This window comes from Tenrec ecaudatus, chromosome 18 (genome assembly GCF_050624435.1).
Source record: "Tenrec ecaudatus isolate mTenEca1 chromosome 18, mTenEca1.hap1, whole genome shotgun sequence".
Taxonomy (NCBI): domain Eukaryota; kingdom Metazoa; phylum Chordata; class Mammalia; order Afrosoricida; family Tenrecidae; genus Tenrec; species Tenrec ecaudatus.
In genome coordinates, this window is record NC_134547.1 from 37439259 (window position 1) to 37457565 (window position 18307).

The 18307-nt window shown below is 40.1% G+C and overlaps 1 protein-coding gene across 1 annotated transcript in view; it reads right to left on the reverse strand.

Annotated features, from left to right (window-relative positions):
- ABCC11 (ATP binding cassette subfamily C member 11) overlaps positions 1–18307 on the reverse strand; it is a 105923-nt gene that overhangs the window by 34577 nt on the left and 53039 nt on the right. Inside the window, exons 15-17 of the mRNA XM_075536694.1 lie at positions 4593–4727; positions 4414–4510; positions 2821–2910 (exon numbers count right to left, since the gene is read on the reverse strand). Coding sequence (XP_075392809.1) covers positions 2821–2910; positions 4414–4510; positions 4593–4727 — 322 coding nt within the window. The remainder of the gene's footprint in view (positions 1–2820; positions 2911–4413; positions 4511–4592; positions 4728–18307) is intronic.

Sequence of the window (18307 nt, forward strand, 5' to 3'; positions counted from 1 at the left end):
TGAGGGAGGGGGGAGTCGAGAGGGAGGAGGAAAATGAGGAGCTGATGTCAAGGGCTTAAGTGGCGAGCAAATGTTTTGAGAATGATGAGGACAATGAATGTACAAATGTGCTTTACACAATTGATGTGTGTATGGATTGTGATAAGAGTTGTCTGAGCCCCTAATAAAACGATATTTAAAAAAAGAAGAAACAGAGGAAAGCCGTTGGCACAGTGCCTGCCTTGATGGCCTCTAACATAAGGGCAATTCTGGGGATGGCACAAGACCAGGCAGTGTTTCTCTCTGTTGTACATGAGCTCACTATGATTTGAAACTGACTGGATGGCACCTAACAAAACAACGAAGGGAACCAGACTTTACCTTACACACACCTGTTGCAGATGAAAAGAAGTAAAATAATCTTTCACACTTTGAGACACTCTATTAGGAGAAGCAGAGAACTGCTACCCTAAGGTCACAGATTTGAAAATGAGTGGACAGGTACAAATCACTTCTTGTGAGGGTGCCCAATAACTGACAACTTCCATAAACTAAATTTATAATTTCTTTGCTTTTTGTGACGTCTTAGTCCTGCAGATATAGTTTTGCCGCAGTTAATGAGTGTGCTTGGAAATTTAGTGCCTTGTAGATACCCTCATTGCTATTTTTTTTAAGTTATTTAAGTTTTTAACCTGTAAGAGTGAACATCTCGTGTATTTTAGTATAGAAAGCTTTCCTATATGTGTATATTTCCCTTTTCTCAATAGTACTTTAAAATCTATGACATTGGCTAGATTAAATGATACTATTATTGGAATTGTCATATGTCTCATTGAAGTTATTTAACGTATTTCTCACCAAGCTGGTAATATTGCCCCTAAAATGGACCAGGATACATATATAGAGACTTTAGATATATGAATGGTTTTGAGATAGCACTTAATCATAAAGCCTAATCTAAGAACAATTAGTTCTTACTATGTGGTCCTGCTTGATACTCACCTCCATAAAGTGATCACTGAAGATCAGAGCTCCATAGCAGTGTGATGAAGAAATCAGATGAGGCCAGGCTTTCTGAAACAAGTGTCTGGGATCTTAAAGGACTGTCTTAAAACCAGCAGCCATCTTAAAACAAGATGCAGCCTGCATCCACACAGAGGGAGCACACCAGCTTGTGTGATTCCAAGGGTGTAAATAATAAAATCCAAGATCAGATGAGAGAATTGTATTAGAGCTTAAATTCTGTGCTCCCAGTTGGCCTGTGTGTAGGGATAACAGTGAAAGCCCAAAATCCATTTGCAGACTCCTCAGGTGATCGACTAGATATGTGAATAGTCTTGCATTCAGACAGAGGGGGAAATGGATTACTACAGATATATTTCGGTTAAAATTTTACATATTTATTTATTTTCCTTTTTGACTAATTTTTAATTTGTTATAGTTTTACTATCTTCTGCTGTTTCTTGGATTGATGTTTTTCTGTTTTATTTTTTATTGTTGGAGTTTTGTATGATTTTCTTTTGTTTTTTTAAAATCATTTTATTGGGGGTTCATACAACTCTTATCACGATCCATACCTACACCCATTGTGTCAAGCACATTTTTACATTTGTTGCCCTCATCTTTCTCAAAACATTTGCTTTCTACCTGAGCCCTTGGTATCAGCTCATTTTTCCCCTCTCCCCACCCCCACTCCCTCATGAACCCTTGATAATTTATAAATTATTATTATTTTGTCATGTCTTACACTGTCTGATTTCTCCTTTCACCCACTTTTCTGTTGTCTGTCCCCCACGAAGGGGGATACATGTAGGTCCTTGTAATCAGTTCCCCCTTGCTATCCCACCTTCCCTCTACCCTCCTGGTATCACCACTCTCACCACTGGTCCTGAAGGGATCATCTGTCTCAGATTCCCTGTGTTTCTAGTTCCTATCTGTACCAGTGTACATCCTGTTGTCCAGCCAGATTTGTAAGGTAGAATTGGGATCGTGATAGTAGGAAGAGGAAGCATTTTAGTACTAAAGGAAACTTGTATGTTTCATCATTGCTACCCTGCACCCTGACTGGCTGGTCTCCTCCTTGCGACCCTTCTGTAAGGTGATGTCCACTTGTCTAGAGATGAGCTTTGGGTCCCCACTCCACACTGCCCACATTGGAAGGGTGCAGGTGGAAATTTCCTGTACACAGCCTACGTCTTCTTCCTCAGGTAGATAGAGAGGAAATATGCCTTAAATAAGGTTAGGTCCCAAAGTCAGTAAACATCATGGAGTCAAAATAACTCTTGAAAAAAATCTTAAATTTCTCTGAAAGTATAGTAGCATCCTCCTCATTTTGTGTTTACAATGTTGTACAGTCATATATAAATGAATATGTAAATGTATATATGGTAATATACATCATTTAATAAGGTCGCATCTTTGAAACTTCTAGTTGCCATCTGACTCAAGAAATTTTAAATTGTACTTACTACTCATTAAAATAAAAAGTTTGCCAATCTCCAATGCATGTCAATGCTTTCTATTCTATTCTGGGTTTTTTTTAATGTTACCCACAATCTACTATGCATCAATATCCACAGAATACCGAACATTGAGAATATTGAAATAGAGTGCACATGAAAGCATAATTTTCAGAACTAACACTAGTCGTAGAGTTGTTGAATATGTTTGGGTGTGTACAAGTTAAGCTGACTAACCGGACTCCTCTGTACCTCTTTATTTCACCTGACATCACAAGCACGTCCAGAACAAATGATGCCTGTTCTAGTCTGACCCAGCTTCAGGAGCAGGTCTTATATGAAGGAGTCTTTTGCCTGGCATAAGACAGCTAACACACTGTACCTCCGAATGCCTGGATGTAGTAGTGGTAGACACGCCAACTCATAGAACCTTCTTTCATCTCCTCCTTCTTTGTGAGCTGATTCTGCAACTCTGAGTCAGGGTTAAAAAAGGAAGAAATTTGTTAAGCTGCCACATGTATCTTCTTTTGGGGACAATGGGAGTCCTGGCAAAGTCTTCTGTCGTGGTTTTGACCCTTTTCCAGCTTCCTCACTTTCCACTTTCACTGTCCACACAAGCCTGACTCTAACCAGCAGATATTCCATAGGGAATCCCTGCTAATCCCTGCTTTGACATAAACTCCAGAACTGTCACAAATAACTTGAAAGGGTTTAGAATCTCTAAGTGCATGGTGGCTAAGAGGTCCCTGGAGAGAATAAAGAACTGGAAGCAGAAAGCCCGAGTTCCAGAACTTCACCAGTCACCATAACCAAGTCACTGTAAAACTTAGACGAATCTCTTAACCTTTTAGTATCTTCATCTGAAAAATGCTAGGCCTATCCAGTTATAAAAGATACTTTGTATCAAATGCAAGATGATATATTTATGAGCCCAGGCAGACCCTTTACCTGAGATTAGTGCCTAGAGTTATCACTAAATGTGACTCTTAATAGCAACAACAACAACCAGTGATAAGCTTGATGTCTATTGTTAAGTGCTGACATTGCTCCTTCTATTAATAACAACATCTGGACATTTCTTTAATAGTCCATACTTTCTCCATTGAGCTTAGTCTATCAAGCTAGATGTCTCACCATCCTCCTTTGTCCAGTGAGTTGATACACAAACGAATAACCAGTTAGATTCTTCCTGGAATTAGAATCCTGAGAGAACTTTCACTAGTATAGAAACCATTCTTCAAAGAGACAGTACCAATTCCTGATATTTGGACCCCAAATTTTCTTTTCATTCCTCCAAATCTTATTTTTCTAAATTTATTAGCTTAAATGGATTTATGACCTGTGCACTTGAAGAACTCTACCAGAGGCAATGGAATGTGTCAGGTACTGTTGAGAGCTGCCCACACTTTAACTCATTTCATCTACATTACAACTTTTGCCAATGAGAATTTAGAGACATTAGTTGCCTGGCCAAGATCACACAGCTTTGTAAACAGCAGATTAAGGATACAAACCCAGAACTGTATGACTTTGAAATATGTTTTTCCATTCTACTGTTTTGCCTCAGAAAAAGGCAAGGCCCTACGCTTTTCTGGATTTCAGAGACTGGACTCTGTTCATTTTTTAATCTTCAAGATTGTTGTGCCTAACAAATGTGTAATGAGTTAGTGTCCAGACACCATGCAAAGTCTTTATGCAGCTCTATTAAGGGCCACACACATACCACCCGCCTCTGTTCCATGGCATCAGCTGTGCCCCAGCATCACCTACTTGATGGCTCCTTCAGGCCTTCTGAGCGCCAATAACTATCCCTCGACAGAACCCCTTTGAGGTGTAGCCTGTGCGTGCAATCTGGTGCAACAGTATGATTTCAGACATTGAAAGATTGGGCCAATCCCAGTTGAGGAAGAAGCGCCCTAACACTGGAGTATCCTGGCAAGTATGTGGACATCCCCATTCCATTCCCCTCCATTACCAGCATTTTCATTATGAGGCTCCTCGCTAGAGCTGGCATGAGCTTGATCTTCTATCTGTGGCTTCTCTGTTATCTTTTGTGTATCTTTCAGCATAATCTGGGGAGAAAGTATAAACTGTGAATGCAGGGACATCCCCCCCCGCCCCCGGGAGGAATGGTAAATAGGGACTGGAGTTTACCTGTGTGTGTTCCACATGCATCTTCTGAATGAGTTGGGCATATTGCCCCTTCTTCTGTATTAATTCATTGTGAGTTCCAGTTTCACGGATTTCCCCATCTTCTAGCAAAATGATCTTGTCACAAGCCTCTAAATACTAAGTAATCAGAATAAATACAATCTTCAGCAAGCATATGAAAAGATATATGATTTCCCTATTATCAGAAAAAAAGTACTAAGATGATAAAGTATTACCATCACATTGGCAAAATATTCAAAGTTAGACAACTTCAATTTATTGGTAATGATCAGAAACAATGGAATTATCAGAAAGTGTTCAGGAACATTCTAAGTTGGTGCCATCACTTTGCAGAACAATTAAACAAACTAGTGTAGCTGAGGAACCCTTGAGCAGGACAAATGGTTAGACACCGAGCTAGAGAAAGTCTTGTGGTTTAACACACTCAGAGACACCTCTGGAGACAAGCTAGGCAATCACTTACCAGGAGTTGGAATCAACTCCAGGGCAACTAACAACCACAGAAAAGTTGAAGCTGTGAATTATGAACAACCAGTAATTTTACTCCTAAATCTCTGTCATATAGAAGTTCTCTAACATGTGTATGAAAATACATGTAGAAGAATATACATTGAGACAATTTGTTGTAAAATAAAAATTTGGAAACAACTTAAATGTTCCTCTTATTGTTGTTAGATCCTGTAGAGTTTATTTCGATTCATGGAGACCACATAGGTAAATTTTTCAGGAGCAAATCGCCAGTTCTTCTTTGGGTGGGTTTGAATCAACCACCTTTCAGTTAGCAGCTGAGTGCTTAACTGTTGCCCTACCAGGGCTGCAAAATTCTCCAACCCAGAGAAATAAATTTTGGTCTTTTCATGTTTTGAAAACATTTACAGTGAGAAGCAAATAAAGTCACATCTACCAATACAGAAGACCTAAAAAACATAAAGTCATGTGAAAAAATCACCAAGAGACACAATAAACTATCAATTAAATATAAACTATTAAAATGCCAAAGAAGACTTTTCCATGGAGAAAGAAGAGGCTTTCTACTCCCATAGAGAGGTACATCCTCGGAAATCCACAGTGGCAGGTCTACCCTGTCCTATAGGGTTGCTATGAGTTAGAGTGGACTCAATGGACATGAGTTAGGTTTTTAATTTGAGAGAACTATGCACATGTAAGAGGATGAAGGCATACTTCAGAATAATAAATACAGAATGGCAGGTAGCATGGAAGAGAATGTAATCTGGGAGGGGACACAAAGTTTTACTGTTTAACCCATCTGGTAAATACATGGTTTTCATTAGCGTATACTCAAGACTTTTTGTAGTTCTGAAATATTTAATGTCAATAAAACAAAAATACCACATAAATAACTCTGTTGGTTTTGAGTCTTTTCCAATTTATAAGAAGACAAAAATAAGTAGGTATATAAAAGATGAGGAGAAATTTAAAAATAAGGCCATGAGGTCAATACTAAATATGAAAATACTCAGGGAAATACTGCTGTAAAGCAGCACCCGATAGTTACCATAAGTATAGTGGTTTTCAATGAAAAAAACCCAAAGAGGAATTTTCTTTTCTGTGGGATTTAAAAAAAATCATTTTATTAGGGGTTCTTACAACTTTTATAATATTCCATACATCAATTGTATCAAGCATATTTGTACATATGCTACCATCATCATTTTCTAAACATTTACTTTCTAATTTGAGCCCTTGGTATCAGCTCTTCCCCACCCACTTTCCTCATGAACCCTTGATAAGTTATAAATTATTATTGTTTTCAATTGAGGGGTTTTTGTAACCACCCCATTCCCCTTTTCCCTAGCACCAAGTAGCCATTAATCTTTTGCCTCAGTGGTTTTGCCTGCTCTAAATAGTTCATAAAAATAAGATCAGACAATATTTTCTTCCTTTCTTTCCCTTTTCTTTCTTAGTTTGTTCTTTCACATACCGGCAACCTTTGCTTTTGTTTTTCTTTCATTTTTTTCATATTCAATGTTTTTTTTCTTATTATTTTCCTGCATACTTACGATCCAGAGACCCTACCTAACCAAACTCACTACAACTGTCACCCCTCACAAAGCTCACAAAAAATGCTAACGGTAGCCCTTTAGGCAAGAGAACCAAGAACAACATGCAACCTGAAATCAATACACATGACATCACTTGTAAACCAACCCAGGTAAAAATATTTCCCAAGTAAAATAAAGCTATAATACTGAAAATGGGAACTGGAGACATCAGTGTGTAAACAACTTAAAAGCAAAAAAAAAGGGACTAAACGGTTAGCTACAGAGCTTCCAAATAAAGAGGGAGTTGAACTGAAATCAAGATGGAACGGACTCTTTAAACTTGATGATATAATGATAAATTACATGGTAGCCTCAAAGAAAATTTATAAATCTTCACACCAAAAAAAGAAAAGCATATTCAGTAAATACTGAAACGATAAGAATAAAGTAAATTATAAGAAAATCCATAAATTAAATGCACTTAGCACAGAAATACACACACACAACAAAAACAAATTGGGAAAAAATAACAAACACAAAAAACAAAACCTCATAACATGATGAGTTAGGAGGATATTATACTGAGTAAAATAAGGGCAGACATTGTATAGACTACTACTACAAAAGTCAAATAAAAAAAAGAGTTAGCACCAATCCTATATGAACTATTTCAGAATACAGTAAAAGATAATATACTATAAAAGTCATTTATGAAAAAAATGTAACCCTGATGACTAAGCCAGGCAAAGACATAATCAGAACTGAAAATTATAAATTAATAGCCCTACATATATAGATGCCAATTTTTCAACAAAATTCTAACCAACAGACTCAACAAAGCATTAAAATATCAACATCAAGTGGTATTCATACCAGGTAGGCAGGAATGTTTCAATATTGGAAAAACAATCCATGCAATCCACTACAAACGCAAAACAAAGAAAAGAACCTTGGAACCATGCAGCTATAGCAAATGACATTTGTCAAATGTGTAGTTCCATTCTTGGAAACATTTTCAAACTCATCTGGTTGAAAAGTTGAAAGCACTTTCCTCGTGTTTTCTTCACCTCTTCTGCTTCACCAAATCACTGTCCTTTCATGTCCCCCTTCATTCTCAGAAACAAAAAGAAGTCACCAGGAGTGAGGTCAGGTGAGTAAGGTATGTGGGGCAAGAAAAGCATGCTGGGTTTTTTTCCCAAAAACTGGCACACTGAGATGACTGCATGAGCAGGTGAATTTTCAGGTTGGAAAAACCAGTCCCCAGTCTGCCACAAATCAGGCCTTTTTGGGTCACATTCTGTTACACTATCTTTTCAGAACCTCTAAATAGAAAGGTTGATTAACAGTCAGACCTTATGGAAAGAACTCCGGATGCACTACAAGTCAACATTTTCATCTGTTCGAGTAGTTGATAGATGTGCAGAATGAGGATTGTCATCAATCAACATTTCACCTTTTTCAAAATGAGAAAACCACTTGTACAGTTGTTTTTCCCATAGCACTGTCCTCATAATCTGTGTTCAACATCACAACAGTATCTGTGGCATTTTACCCAAGCAGACAACAAAATTTCACAGCAACATGCTGTTCTCTTAAATTGACCATCACAAAAAAATGAACTTTGAGTGAAACTGCTTTTATGAAAAAAATATGCTGTGACCATAGAGAACCTTCCCAGGCAACACCACTAAGTGCACTAACTCAGAATGAATTGTTCATGATCACTAAGCAGGAACAATTCATACTACAAAACTCCTCCCAACAGAGCCTTTTCGGTTTTGTGGGATACACACACACACACACACACACACACACACACACATTTTTCTTTTTTCCTTCAAATTTAATCTGGTAATTTTCTAGTCCCCTAACACACCATAGACCCAGAAGTTAGCAACACAACAGAAACTAAGCTCCTGGGTAAAGATAACATACATTAACAGCTCTCTTCTGTCTTTCTCAAGTATTATTTTTCCTATTAATATTCTTAAAACTTTTGTCTCTTGACCTTTCTTTAAATTTTCTTTATTTAATCTAAATATATAAAGTTTTATTTCACAACAGGACTAACCTATTTTTTAGTTTCACTTCTTGCCAAACATTTTCTTACCTTCACATCCTTATAACACAAAAGCTGACACTATTATTACATATTTTAAAATCAGTCATTTTATCAAATACTAGAACCCATTCCTCCATCATTGCAGGTCAGGGATTTGGGGGTATATTCTCCCTTCCATTAACCTACTAAATAACACTACCTACTCCCTCCCATTTTTAAAATCATTTTATTGGGGGCTCATACAACTCTTATCAGAATCTATACATACATCAATTGTGTAAAGCACATTCAAACATTTGTTGCCCTCATCATTCTCCAAACATTTGCTCTCCACTTAAGCCCCTGGCATCAGCTGCTCATGTTTACCACTCCCTCCCGAACCCTTGATAATTTATAAATGATCATTTTGTCATATCTTGCCCTGTCCAAAGTCTCCCTTCACCCACTGTTCTGTTTTCTTTTCCTCAGGGAGTAGGTTATATGTAGATCCCTATAATCGGTTCTGCCTTTCCACCCCACCCTCCCTCCCCACTTTGGTATCACCACTCTCACCACTGGTCCTGAAGGGATCATCTGTCTTTGATTCCCTGTGTTTCCACTTCATATCTGTACCAGTGTACATCTCAGGTCCAGCCACATTTGTGAGGTAAAAATGGAATCATGATAATGGGGGAGGGAGGAGTATTAAAGAACTAGAGGAAAGTTTTGTTTCATTGTTGCTACCCTGCACTCTGACTGGTTCATCTCCTCTCTGCAACCCTTCTGTAAGGGAATGTCCAGTTGCCTACAGAAGAGGCTTTGTGTCTCCACTCTGCACTCTCCCCCTCATTCACTATGATATGATGTTTTTTGCCTTTGATGTCTGATACCTGATCCCCTCAACACCTCATGATCACACAGGCTGGTGTGCTTCTTCCATGTGGAGTTTGTTGCTTCTCTGCTAGATGGCCATTTGTTTATCTTTAAGCCTTTCAGACCCCAGACACTATATCTTTTGATAGCCAGGCACCATCAGCTTTCTTTGCCACATTTGCTTATGCATACATTTGTCTTCAGTGATCATACCGGGAAGGTGAGCACACAATGATATGACTTTTTGTTCTTTGATGCCTGATAACTGATCCCTTCGGCACCTCATGATCACACAGTCTGGTGTGCTTCTTCCATGTGGACTTTGTTTCTTTTCAGCTACATGGCGGTTTGTTTACCTTCAAGCTTTTAAGACCCCAGACGCTATATCTTTTGATCATCAGCTTTCTTCACCACATTTGCTTATGCACCTGCTTTGTCTTCAACGATTGTGTTAGGAAGGTGAACATCATGGAATGCCAGTCTAATAGAACAAATTATTCTTGCATTGAGGGAGTGCTTGAGTAGGGGCCCAATGTCTATCTGCTACCTTAATATTAAACCTATAAATATATGTGTGTAGTTATATTTCCCCAGCCTCATATATAAACATATTTACATATGTACATGCCTTTATTTAAACCTCTATGAATGCCCTTTGCCTCCTAGCTTTTTTCCTCTATTTCCTTTTACTTTCCTCTTGTCCCACTATCATGCTCAGCCTTCATTTGGGTTTCAGTAATTCCTCTTGGTTACATTACCTAGATCACGCTCTACCAGGCCTCCTACACCCTCATCACCACTGATTTGGATCACTTGTTGTTCCCCTGTCTCTGGGTTTGTTAACACCACTTCTTTTCCTCCCACCTTCCCCTCTCAGATGTTCCCCCAGAACTCTTGGACCTGTTGTTTTCTCCTCCAGATTGTTCATCCAGCCTACCCTTTTTAGACAACCTGTGAAGATAATAACTTGCACAAAAGCAAGACAGAGCAAAACAAAGCAACAAAAGAAAAGAAAACAACAACAAAAAGCCAATGACAAACAAACACCACTACAACAACTAAAAAGAAAAGCTTGTAGTTAGTTCAAGGACTGTTTGTTGGGCTTTAGGAGTGTTTTGTGGTCGAGCCTGATGGGGTGCCAAGCTCTGGTCCCAAGGTCTATTTTTGGTATTCCCTGGGGACTTTGTTTCTCTGTTCCCCTTGCTGTTCTGTTGCACACCCTTAGTGTTTTGCCTTGGTGTGATGGGATCAGATCGTGTGCAATTACCACACTGTGTCTCCAGTGTTGTCCCCTGTTGGTCTATGGGTGAGTGAGGGATGTCATGTCTCATAGTGGTACAGCCATATGGTCTTCTCTGTGGATTAGCTGCTCTGAACTAGAGTATAGTCATCAAGGTTTGGTGGACCAGGATGTGCTCCATTCTCTCTTCTTCCCACTTCATTTTCTCCCATGTGCTCTGATCAGACATGTCCCACTCCCTGAGCTTCAACTTCAGTGTTGCTCAATAACACACTCAACAAGAACAACCTCATAGATATATATAGAATGCTTCATCCAACAACAACAAAAAGTATACATGCTTTTCCAATACACATGTAACATTCTCAAGAACAGACCCATAGTAGGCCACAAATCAAGCCTCAACAAATTTTAAAAACTGAGATACTACAATCAATCTTCCCAGACCACAAAGCTATAAAATTAGAAACCAACAACAAAATGAGCAGAAACATAGAGACAAACACATGGAGATTGAACAACATAATACTCAAAAATGCATGAGTGATAAAGCAAATAAAGGAGTAAATTTTAAAATTCGTTAAGACAAATGAGAATGATAACACAACATATCAAAACCTCTCGGACACAGCAAAAGCAGTAATAAGCAGCCAATTTATAGCTATCAACACATGAAAAAAAAGAGGAGAAATCTAAATTCAATCTCCTAACATAACATTTCCAAGAACTAGAACAAAGACAAAAGCATAAACCTTCCAATAAAAGAAGGAAAGAAATCATAGGGATTAAAGTAGAAATAAGTGACATGGAAAACAAAAACTGGAAAAACTCAACAAGACAAGAAGCTGGTTCTTTGAAAAGATTAACAGAAACCATAGAGCACTGGCAAACTTAACCAAAAGAAGAAGCAAATACCCAAAATAAGAGATGTAACCGGAGACATTACAACAGATCCAAGCAAACAAATAAAGAAGAATACACATTACTAGGAAAAACTAAACTGAAACAAATTTGTTAATCTAGAAGAAATGGACAGATAAATGCAGACAGCTACTGGAAAACCCACAGACTTGTAACAAAAGAGGAAATAGAGCAGGTCATTAATAACTACCAAATAAGAAAAGTCAGGACCAGATGGTTTCACAAGGGAATTCTATCAAATATTCAAAGAAAATCCAACACCACTACTACACAAACTCTTCCAGAACACAGAAAAAGACAACAAACTGCCAAACTCATTCACTAAAGCCAGCATAACACTGATGCCCAAACCAAGCAAAGACCACTCAAAGACAGAAAACGCTAGACCAATATCTCTCATGAACATAAATGCTAAAATCCTCAACAAAATCCTAGCCAATAGAATATAGAAGTATATCCAAAATATAATGCACCATGACCAAGTGGGATTCATTCCAGGTATCCAGGGTCGGTTCAGTATTTGAAAAAAAAAATCAATGTAACCCACCACATAAACAAGGCAAGCTGAAGTACCTTGGTCTATAAAGAAGGAAGATTGCTAAGTCAATTAATTTTGTTTCCTTACATTTCTATTGGTAAAATAAAAGCCACTTGGGAAAGAGCTTCTGAGAACTCTGACCTCGTAGGTCATGGAGTATTGGGGGAATATCATCATGGTGAAGCAAAAGCCTCTCCACATGGAAGGAGAGATTGGGGAAGAAACGTTCATAGGAATTTTGAATTCTGGAGCTAAGGTCACAACAATGAGCCATCAGCAGTGGCCTAAGGAGTGGCCACTGTTTTGAAATGGCCTTCTGATTATTTTAGATCTCTCTGGGGACAGAGATACCTCGGTCCTTGGCTCCACGCGAGAAAGAATTCAAGCCAAAGCCTGGTTTGTGATCCAAGTGAGTTTTATGAGAGCTAGAGGAAGTTTCAGGTTTTCACAGGCACCCACAGGGCCCATCACCCCTTGCAGCCTCCCTAGAAGCTGTGTGGAAAGTCACCCAGTTGCTCTGGGCTCCTGCCTTGTTCAGTTATTCCGTGGGAGGCGTGGTGGATGACCCTGGTCGACCCCATTGGCTGAATTGAATTTACCTGGCCTAGGTGGGCCAATCCAGGTGCAGCGCCCACCCAGGTGTACCTCCTTTCCTTGCCAGAAACCTGAACCTCTGAGCATGCGCAGTGTGCCACTCCTTCATGGGCCGGTAGCTCAGACCTCTGAGCATGCATAATGGACGCCCGGCGCCAGCTCCTAAGCTAAACCACCTAATAATTCCAACATAGAGGGACTAGGAGAAGTTAACCAGGAAAAAATATGGCAGCATCATAAAACCTAAGCGTATAAGGCCTGAAAGGCAGTTGGGTTTAATTAAACCTGTAGTTATGCTCACTACCTCTGATTTTAACACAAGGATATTTGGATATAAAGGGGAGGCTTCAGAAAAAAAACAAGGGGATCCTCCTCCAATGGAGGTCACTCCTAAATATAATTGTTATGGGTTAGAAAATCCATATCTTTTAATCAGGATGGCCTCTATGAGGCCTGCACCCATTAAACTATCTTGGAAGTCTAATGGCCTGATATGGGTGGAGCAGCGGTTCCTTCTTAAGGAGAAATCTTTCAGCTTTGCATGAGTTAGTTCAAGTGCTGACCAGAGAAGTTTCCAGGAAAGAAACTCTCCGCTATAGGAGTTCCCCTGGATTTGTAATTAACAAAAAAACTGGTAGATTTAAGAACTGTTCATTAGATTGTACAGCCCATGGGGGCCTTCCAACCAGGCCCCCTTCACTTAGTATAATCCCAAAATGGTGGTCTTTAATAATCATACAATTGAAAGGCTGTTTTTACACTATCCACTTAGATCTTGCTGACCATAATGAATTTGCCTTCCAGGTCCCCAAGTTAGACAATAGGGACCCAACTAAAAGATTTCAAATAAAAACCTTAACTCAGAACATGGTGAATAGTATCCCAATGTGTCAGTTTTTCTTTTTTTTTTAACATTTTTTTTACATTGTATTTTTTAAACATTTTATTAGGGGCTCATACAACTCTTATCACAATCCATGCATATACATACATCAATTGTATAAAGTGCATCTGTACATTCTTTGCCCTAATCATTTTCTTTCTTTTTTTACATTTATTAGGGGCTCATACAACTCTTATCACAATCCACACATATTCATACATCAATTGTATAAAGCACATCCATACATTCTTTGCGCTAATCACTCTCAAAGCATTTGCTCTCACTTAAGCCCTCTGCATCAGGTCCTCTTTTTTTTCCCCTTCCTCCCCACTCCCCCCTCCCACTCATTTCTTTTTTCTGTTTTTTCTTTCATGAAAGAAAATGCCAACAACCAGCCCTTAAACGTAGCTGAGGACCATAGTACACTGGATAACTATTAAACCACAGAAACTTGAAATTAGGAAAGATCGTCTATAAACATCACATCACTTCCAAGAGGTATAAACTGAGTAGGCCCTTTACTAGGGATCCCCATGGAAGAGCTCCAACAATTGTTTGATGCATTTGAAGGGGACCCCACAGCTAAATAGTCCTAGGGAGCTTACCCCTGCAACTCCCTGAGAGTTACAGTTTGTAGAAGAACTCATCATCCAGGGAAAGGTTTATTGTGCTGATCCAGAAGAGTATTCATCTCGTAATGTTTCATATTCCTATCACCCCCACTGCCATAATAGTACCATAAAAGGATAAGCCTCTTGAGTGGCTATATCTAGGCAATTTTGACCACAATGTTGCTTGGCTCTATTGGGGGAAAAAGTAGCTCATCAGATTGCTAAAGGCCAGTGTCGCTGCCAGCAACTGAGTGGGTATGATCCTTCAGCCAGAATTTTGCTGTATACCGGGCTCAGATACAAACTCTTCTGGAATTCTCTACAGATTTTCAGATAGCACTATCTGAGTTTTATGGAAAATTAGATCGTCATTACCTTCCAGGAAAGATCTGGGAGTTCCTAAAACAAACTCCGTGTATTTAGTCTCATCCCATAAGCCTTTTGAGGGAGCCCGCACCTCCTTTACAGACAGCTGCAGTAACGGCATAGTGGCCTACTGGGATTCTCCTTATCAACCCTTTCTAACTTGTTATACCTCCGCTCCGAAAACACAAGTGCTACGCTCGTTCTACTATTCAACGATCTACAGCAGCCTATCGATATAACCAGCGATACCACGTGTACAGAACAAGCGCCTTCTCCCACGGAAGCAGTGACGCCGCAGTCAGAGCCGCACTCTGACATTGGCGAGTTATTCTGTACCCTGCAAACTCAACCAAGGTCCTGTCTCCATCCGCTCTTCATTGGGCACAGGAGAGCACACACCCAGTTGCCAGGGCCAATTTCTACGGGAAATTCCAAAGCAGATGAGTTCAGTCAAAAGGCATTTGCTACTCTTACATTCCCAAAAGCTGGGTGGGCATCAAAGTCTACATGATAATGTTTTGGGCCCAAGCCAAGACAAACCATCAGAGAATGCACTCACTGTCAGCAAATCTCACTCAGCAAGGGACCTGATGGACTTAATCTATTGGAAGATCAGTCAAATGCACTCTGGCAGGTAGATGTCACTCACACAACCTCATTAGGATGCCTGGGAGCTATGTGCATTACTAGAGATACATTCTCAGATTTTGTGGATGCCAGCCATAGCTGGCAAATCCACAAAGCGTGTCATCAGCCAATTACTGTCCTGTTTCACTGTGCTGGACACAACAGCACATCTAAAAATGGACATTGGCTCTGCTTACACCAGCAAATGGTTTTTCCGTTTTTGTCAAGATTAAAATATGTATCACGTAACAGGCATCCCTTTTAACCCTCAAGGCTAGGTCCTTGTTGAGTGACCACAAAGCACTCTAAAACAGAAGGCAGAGACATAACGTGATTCTCTACATGACAAGCCTCATGTAGCTTTATTAACTCAACACTTTTCACCCTACAAAATCTTTCCTAACATTAGGACACATAAACATGTTTTCATTCCTACAAAGAAAGTGGATCTGAAGAAGACCTGATGGAAAGATGAGAATGGTGCCTGGGATCCACGTTTCCTAACCGCCCTTGGGCCGGGAGGTTTGCTTTGTGTCTTTTCAGACGGCGGAGTAGGTAATGGATGCCCCCTTGGTGGCAACTTCAGCCTAAGCCCAGGAAGGAAGGATCAGCTGATGATGTGACATGGAGAATGGGAAGACACCCCAAGGACCTCGATTCTTGATGCTGAAGCTACCCAAAACATCTGGAAGACCTCACAGAAGTCTGGTAGTATGGCAGGGGCCAGACCAAATCTAGGGATACATATGGTAGCCAAATAAAAAAAATTTAATTAATTAAAAAGAAAGAAATGGGTAGCGGGGAACAGAGCACTAACTCACTCAAAGGGAGAGTATTGTTTATATCTCCACAGGGAAAGAGGGACCAGACTTCAACCTGGTGCTCCAAGATGTGAATGCAACATGCCAACACGGAGTAGGGAACCAGTGAAGAGGTCTGAGGGGCCCCAATCCCAACTATGTGGACAGCTGTCCCTCCCTCCAGAAGAATTTATTTCAGAAGACAGCATTGAAGCTGCAGCTCAGGGAGAGGGACAAGTCTATTCAGACCACATGGGAGCAAATGAAGGGTGAGGAAGAGAGAGGGGAGCACATCCTAGCCCACCAAGCCTTGATGACTATATTCCCATTTAGAGCAGCCAGTCCACAAAGAAGACCATATGGCCAGCCCTTCTATGAGACACAACATCCCTCACTGACCCATAGCCCTACAGGGGATAACACTGGAGGCAAGGTGTGGGAATTGCGCCTGATCTGATCCTACCACACCACGGCAAAATACAAAGGGTGTACAACAGCACAGCAAGGGGAACAGAGAAACGAAGTCCCCAGGGAATACCAAAAATAGACCTTGGGGCCAGAGCTTGGCACCCCATCAGACTCAACAAACAGTCCTTGAACTAACAACAAGCTTTTCTTTTTTTGGTTGCTGTCTTATGTTTTTGTTTTGTTTTGTCATTGGCTTTTTGTTGTTGTTCTTGTCTTTTCTTTTGCTGCTTTGTTTTGCTCTGTCTTGTTTTTGTGCATGTTATGATCTCCGCAGGTCTGTCTAAATAAGATTGGCTGGATGAACAATTTGGAGGAGAAAACAACGAGACCAACAGTTCTGGGGAGACATGGGAAAGGGGAATTGGGGGGGAAGGAAGTGGTGTAAACAAACCCAGGGACAAGGTAACAACAAGTGATCCAAATTGGTGATGAGGAGGGTGTAGGAGGCCTGGCAGGGCGTGATCAAGGGTAATGTAAATGAGAGAATTACTGAAACCCAAATGAAGACCGAGCATGAGAGTGGGACAAAAAGAAAGTAAAAGAAAATAGAGGAAAGAGCTAGGAGGCAAAGGGCATTTATAGAGGTCTAAATAAAGGCATGTACATATGTAAATATATTTATAAATGAGGGTGGGGAAATATAACTATGTGCATATATTTATAGGTTTAGTGTTAAGGTAGCAGATGGAGATTGGGCCTTCATTCAAGTACTCCCTCAATGCAAGAGTACTTTGTTCTATTAGACTGGCATTCCATGATGCTCACCTTCCCGACGTGATCACTGAAGACAAAATGGGTGCATAAGCAAATGTGAAGAAAGCTAATGGAGCCCAGCTATCAAAAGATAGTGTCTAGGGTCTTAAAGACTTGAAGGAAAACAAGTGGCCATAGAACTGAGAAGCAACAAAGTCAACATGGAAGAAGCACACCAGCCTGTGTGATCATGAGGAGTTGAAGGGATGAGGTATCAAGTATCAAAGAACAAAAAATCATATCATTGTCAATAAGGGGGAGTGCAGGGTGGGAACCCAAAGTCCATCTGTAGGTTGGTCATCCCCTTATGGAAGGGCTGCGGGGAGGAGAAGAGCCAGTCAGGGTGCAGTGTAGCAAAGATGAAACATACAACTTTCTTCTAGTTCCTAAATGCTTCCCCCCAACCCACTATCATGATCCCAATTCTACCTGAGAAATCTGACTGGACCACAGGATGTACTTTGGTACAGATAGGAACTGGAAACACAGGGAATCCAGGACCGATGATCCCTTCAGGACCAGTAGTGAGAGTGGTGATAGCAGGAGGGTTGGGGGAACTTGGAGTAGAGAGGGGGAACCAATTACAAGGATCTACATATAACCTCCTCCCTGGGGGACAGACAACAGAAAAATGGGTGAAGGGAGATGTCGGACAGTATAAGATATGAAAAAATAATAATTTATAAATTATCAAGGGTTCATGAGGGAGGGGTGAGTGGGAAGGGAGGGGCAAAATGAGGAGCTGATGCCAGGGGTTTAAGTGAAGAGCAAATGTTTAGAGAATGATGAGGGTAATGAATGTACAAATGTGCTTGACATAATTGATGTATGTATGGATTGTGATAAGAGTTATAGGAGCCCCTAATAAAATGTTAAAAAGAAAAAAGAAATAAAATGATGGCAACAAATGTACAAATGTGTTTGACACAATAGATGGATGAGTGGATGGGTTGTGATAAGAGTTGTATGAGTCCCCAAT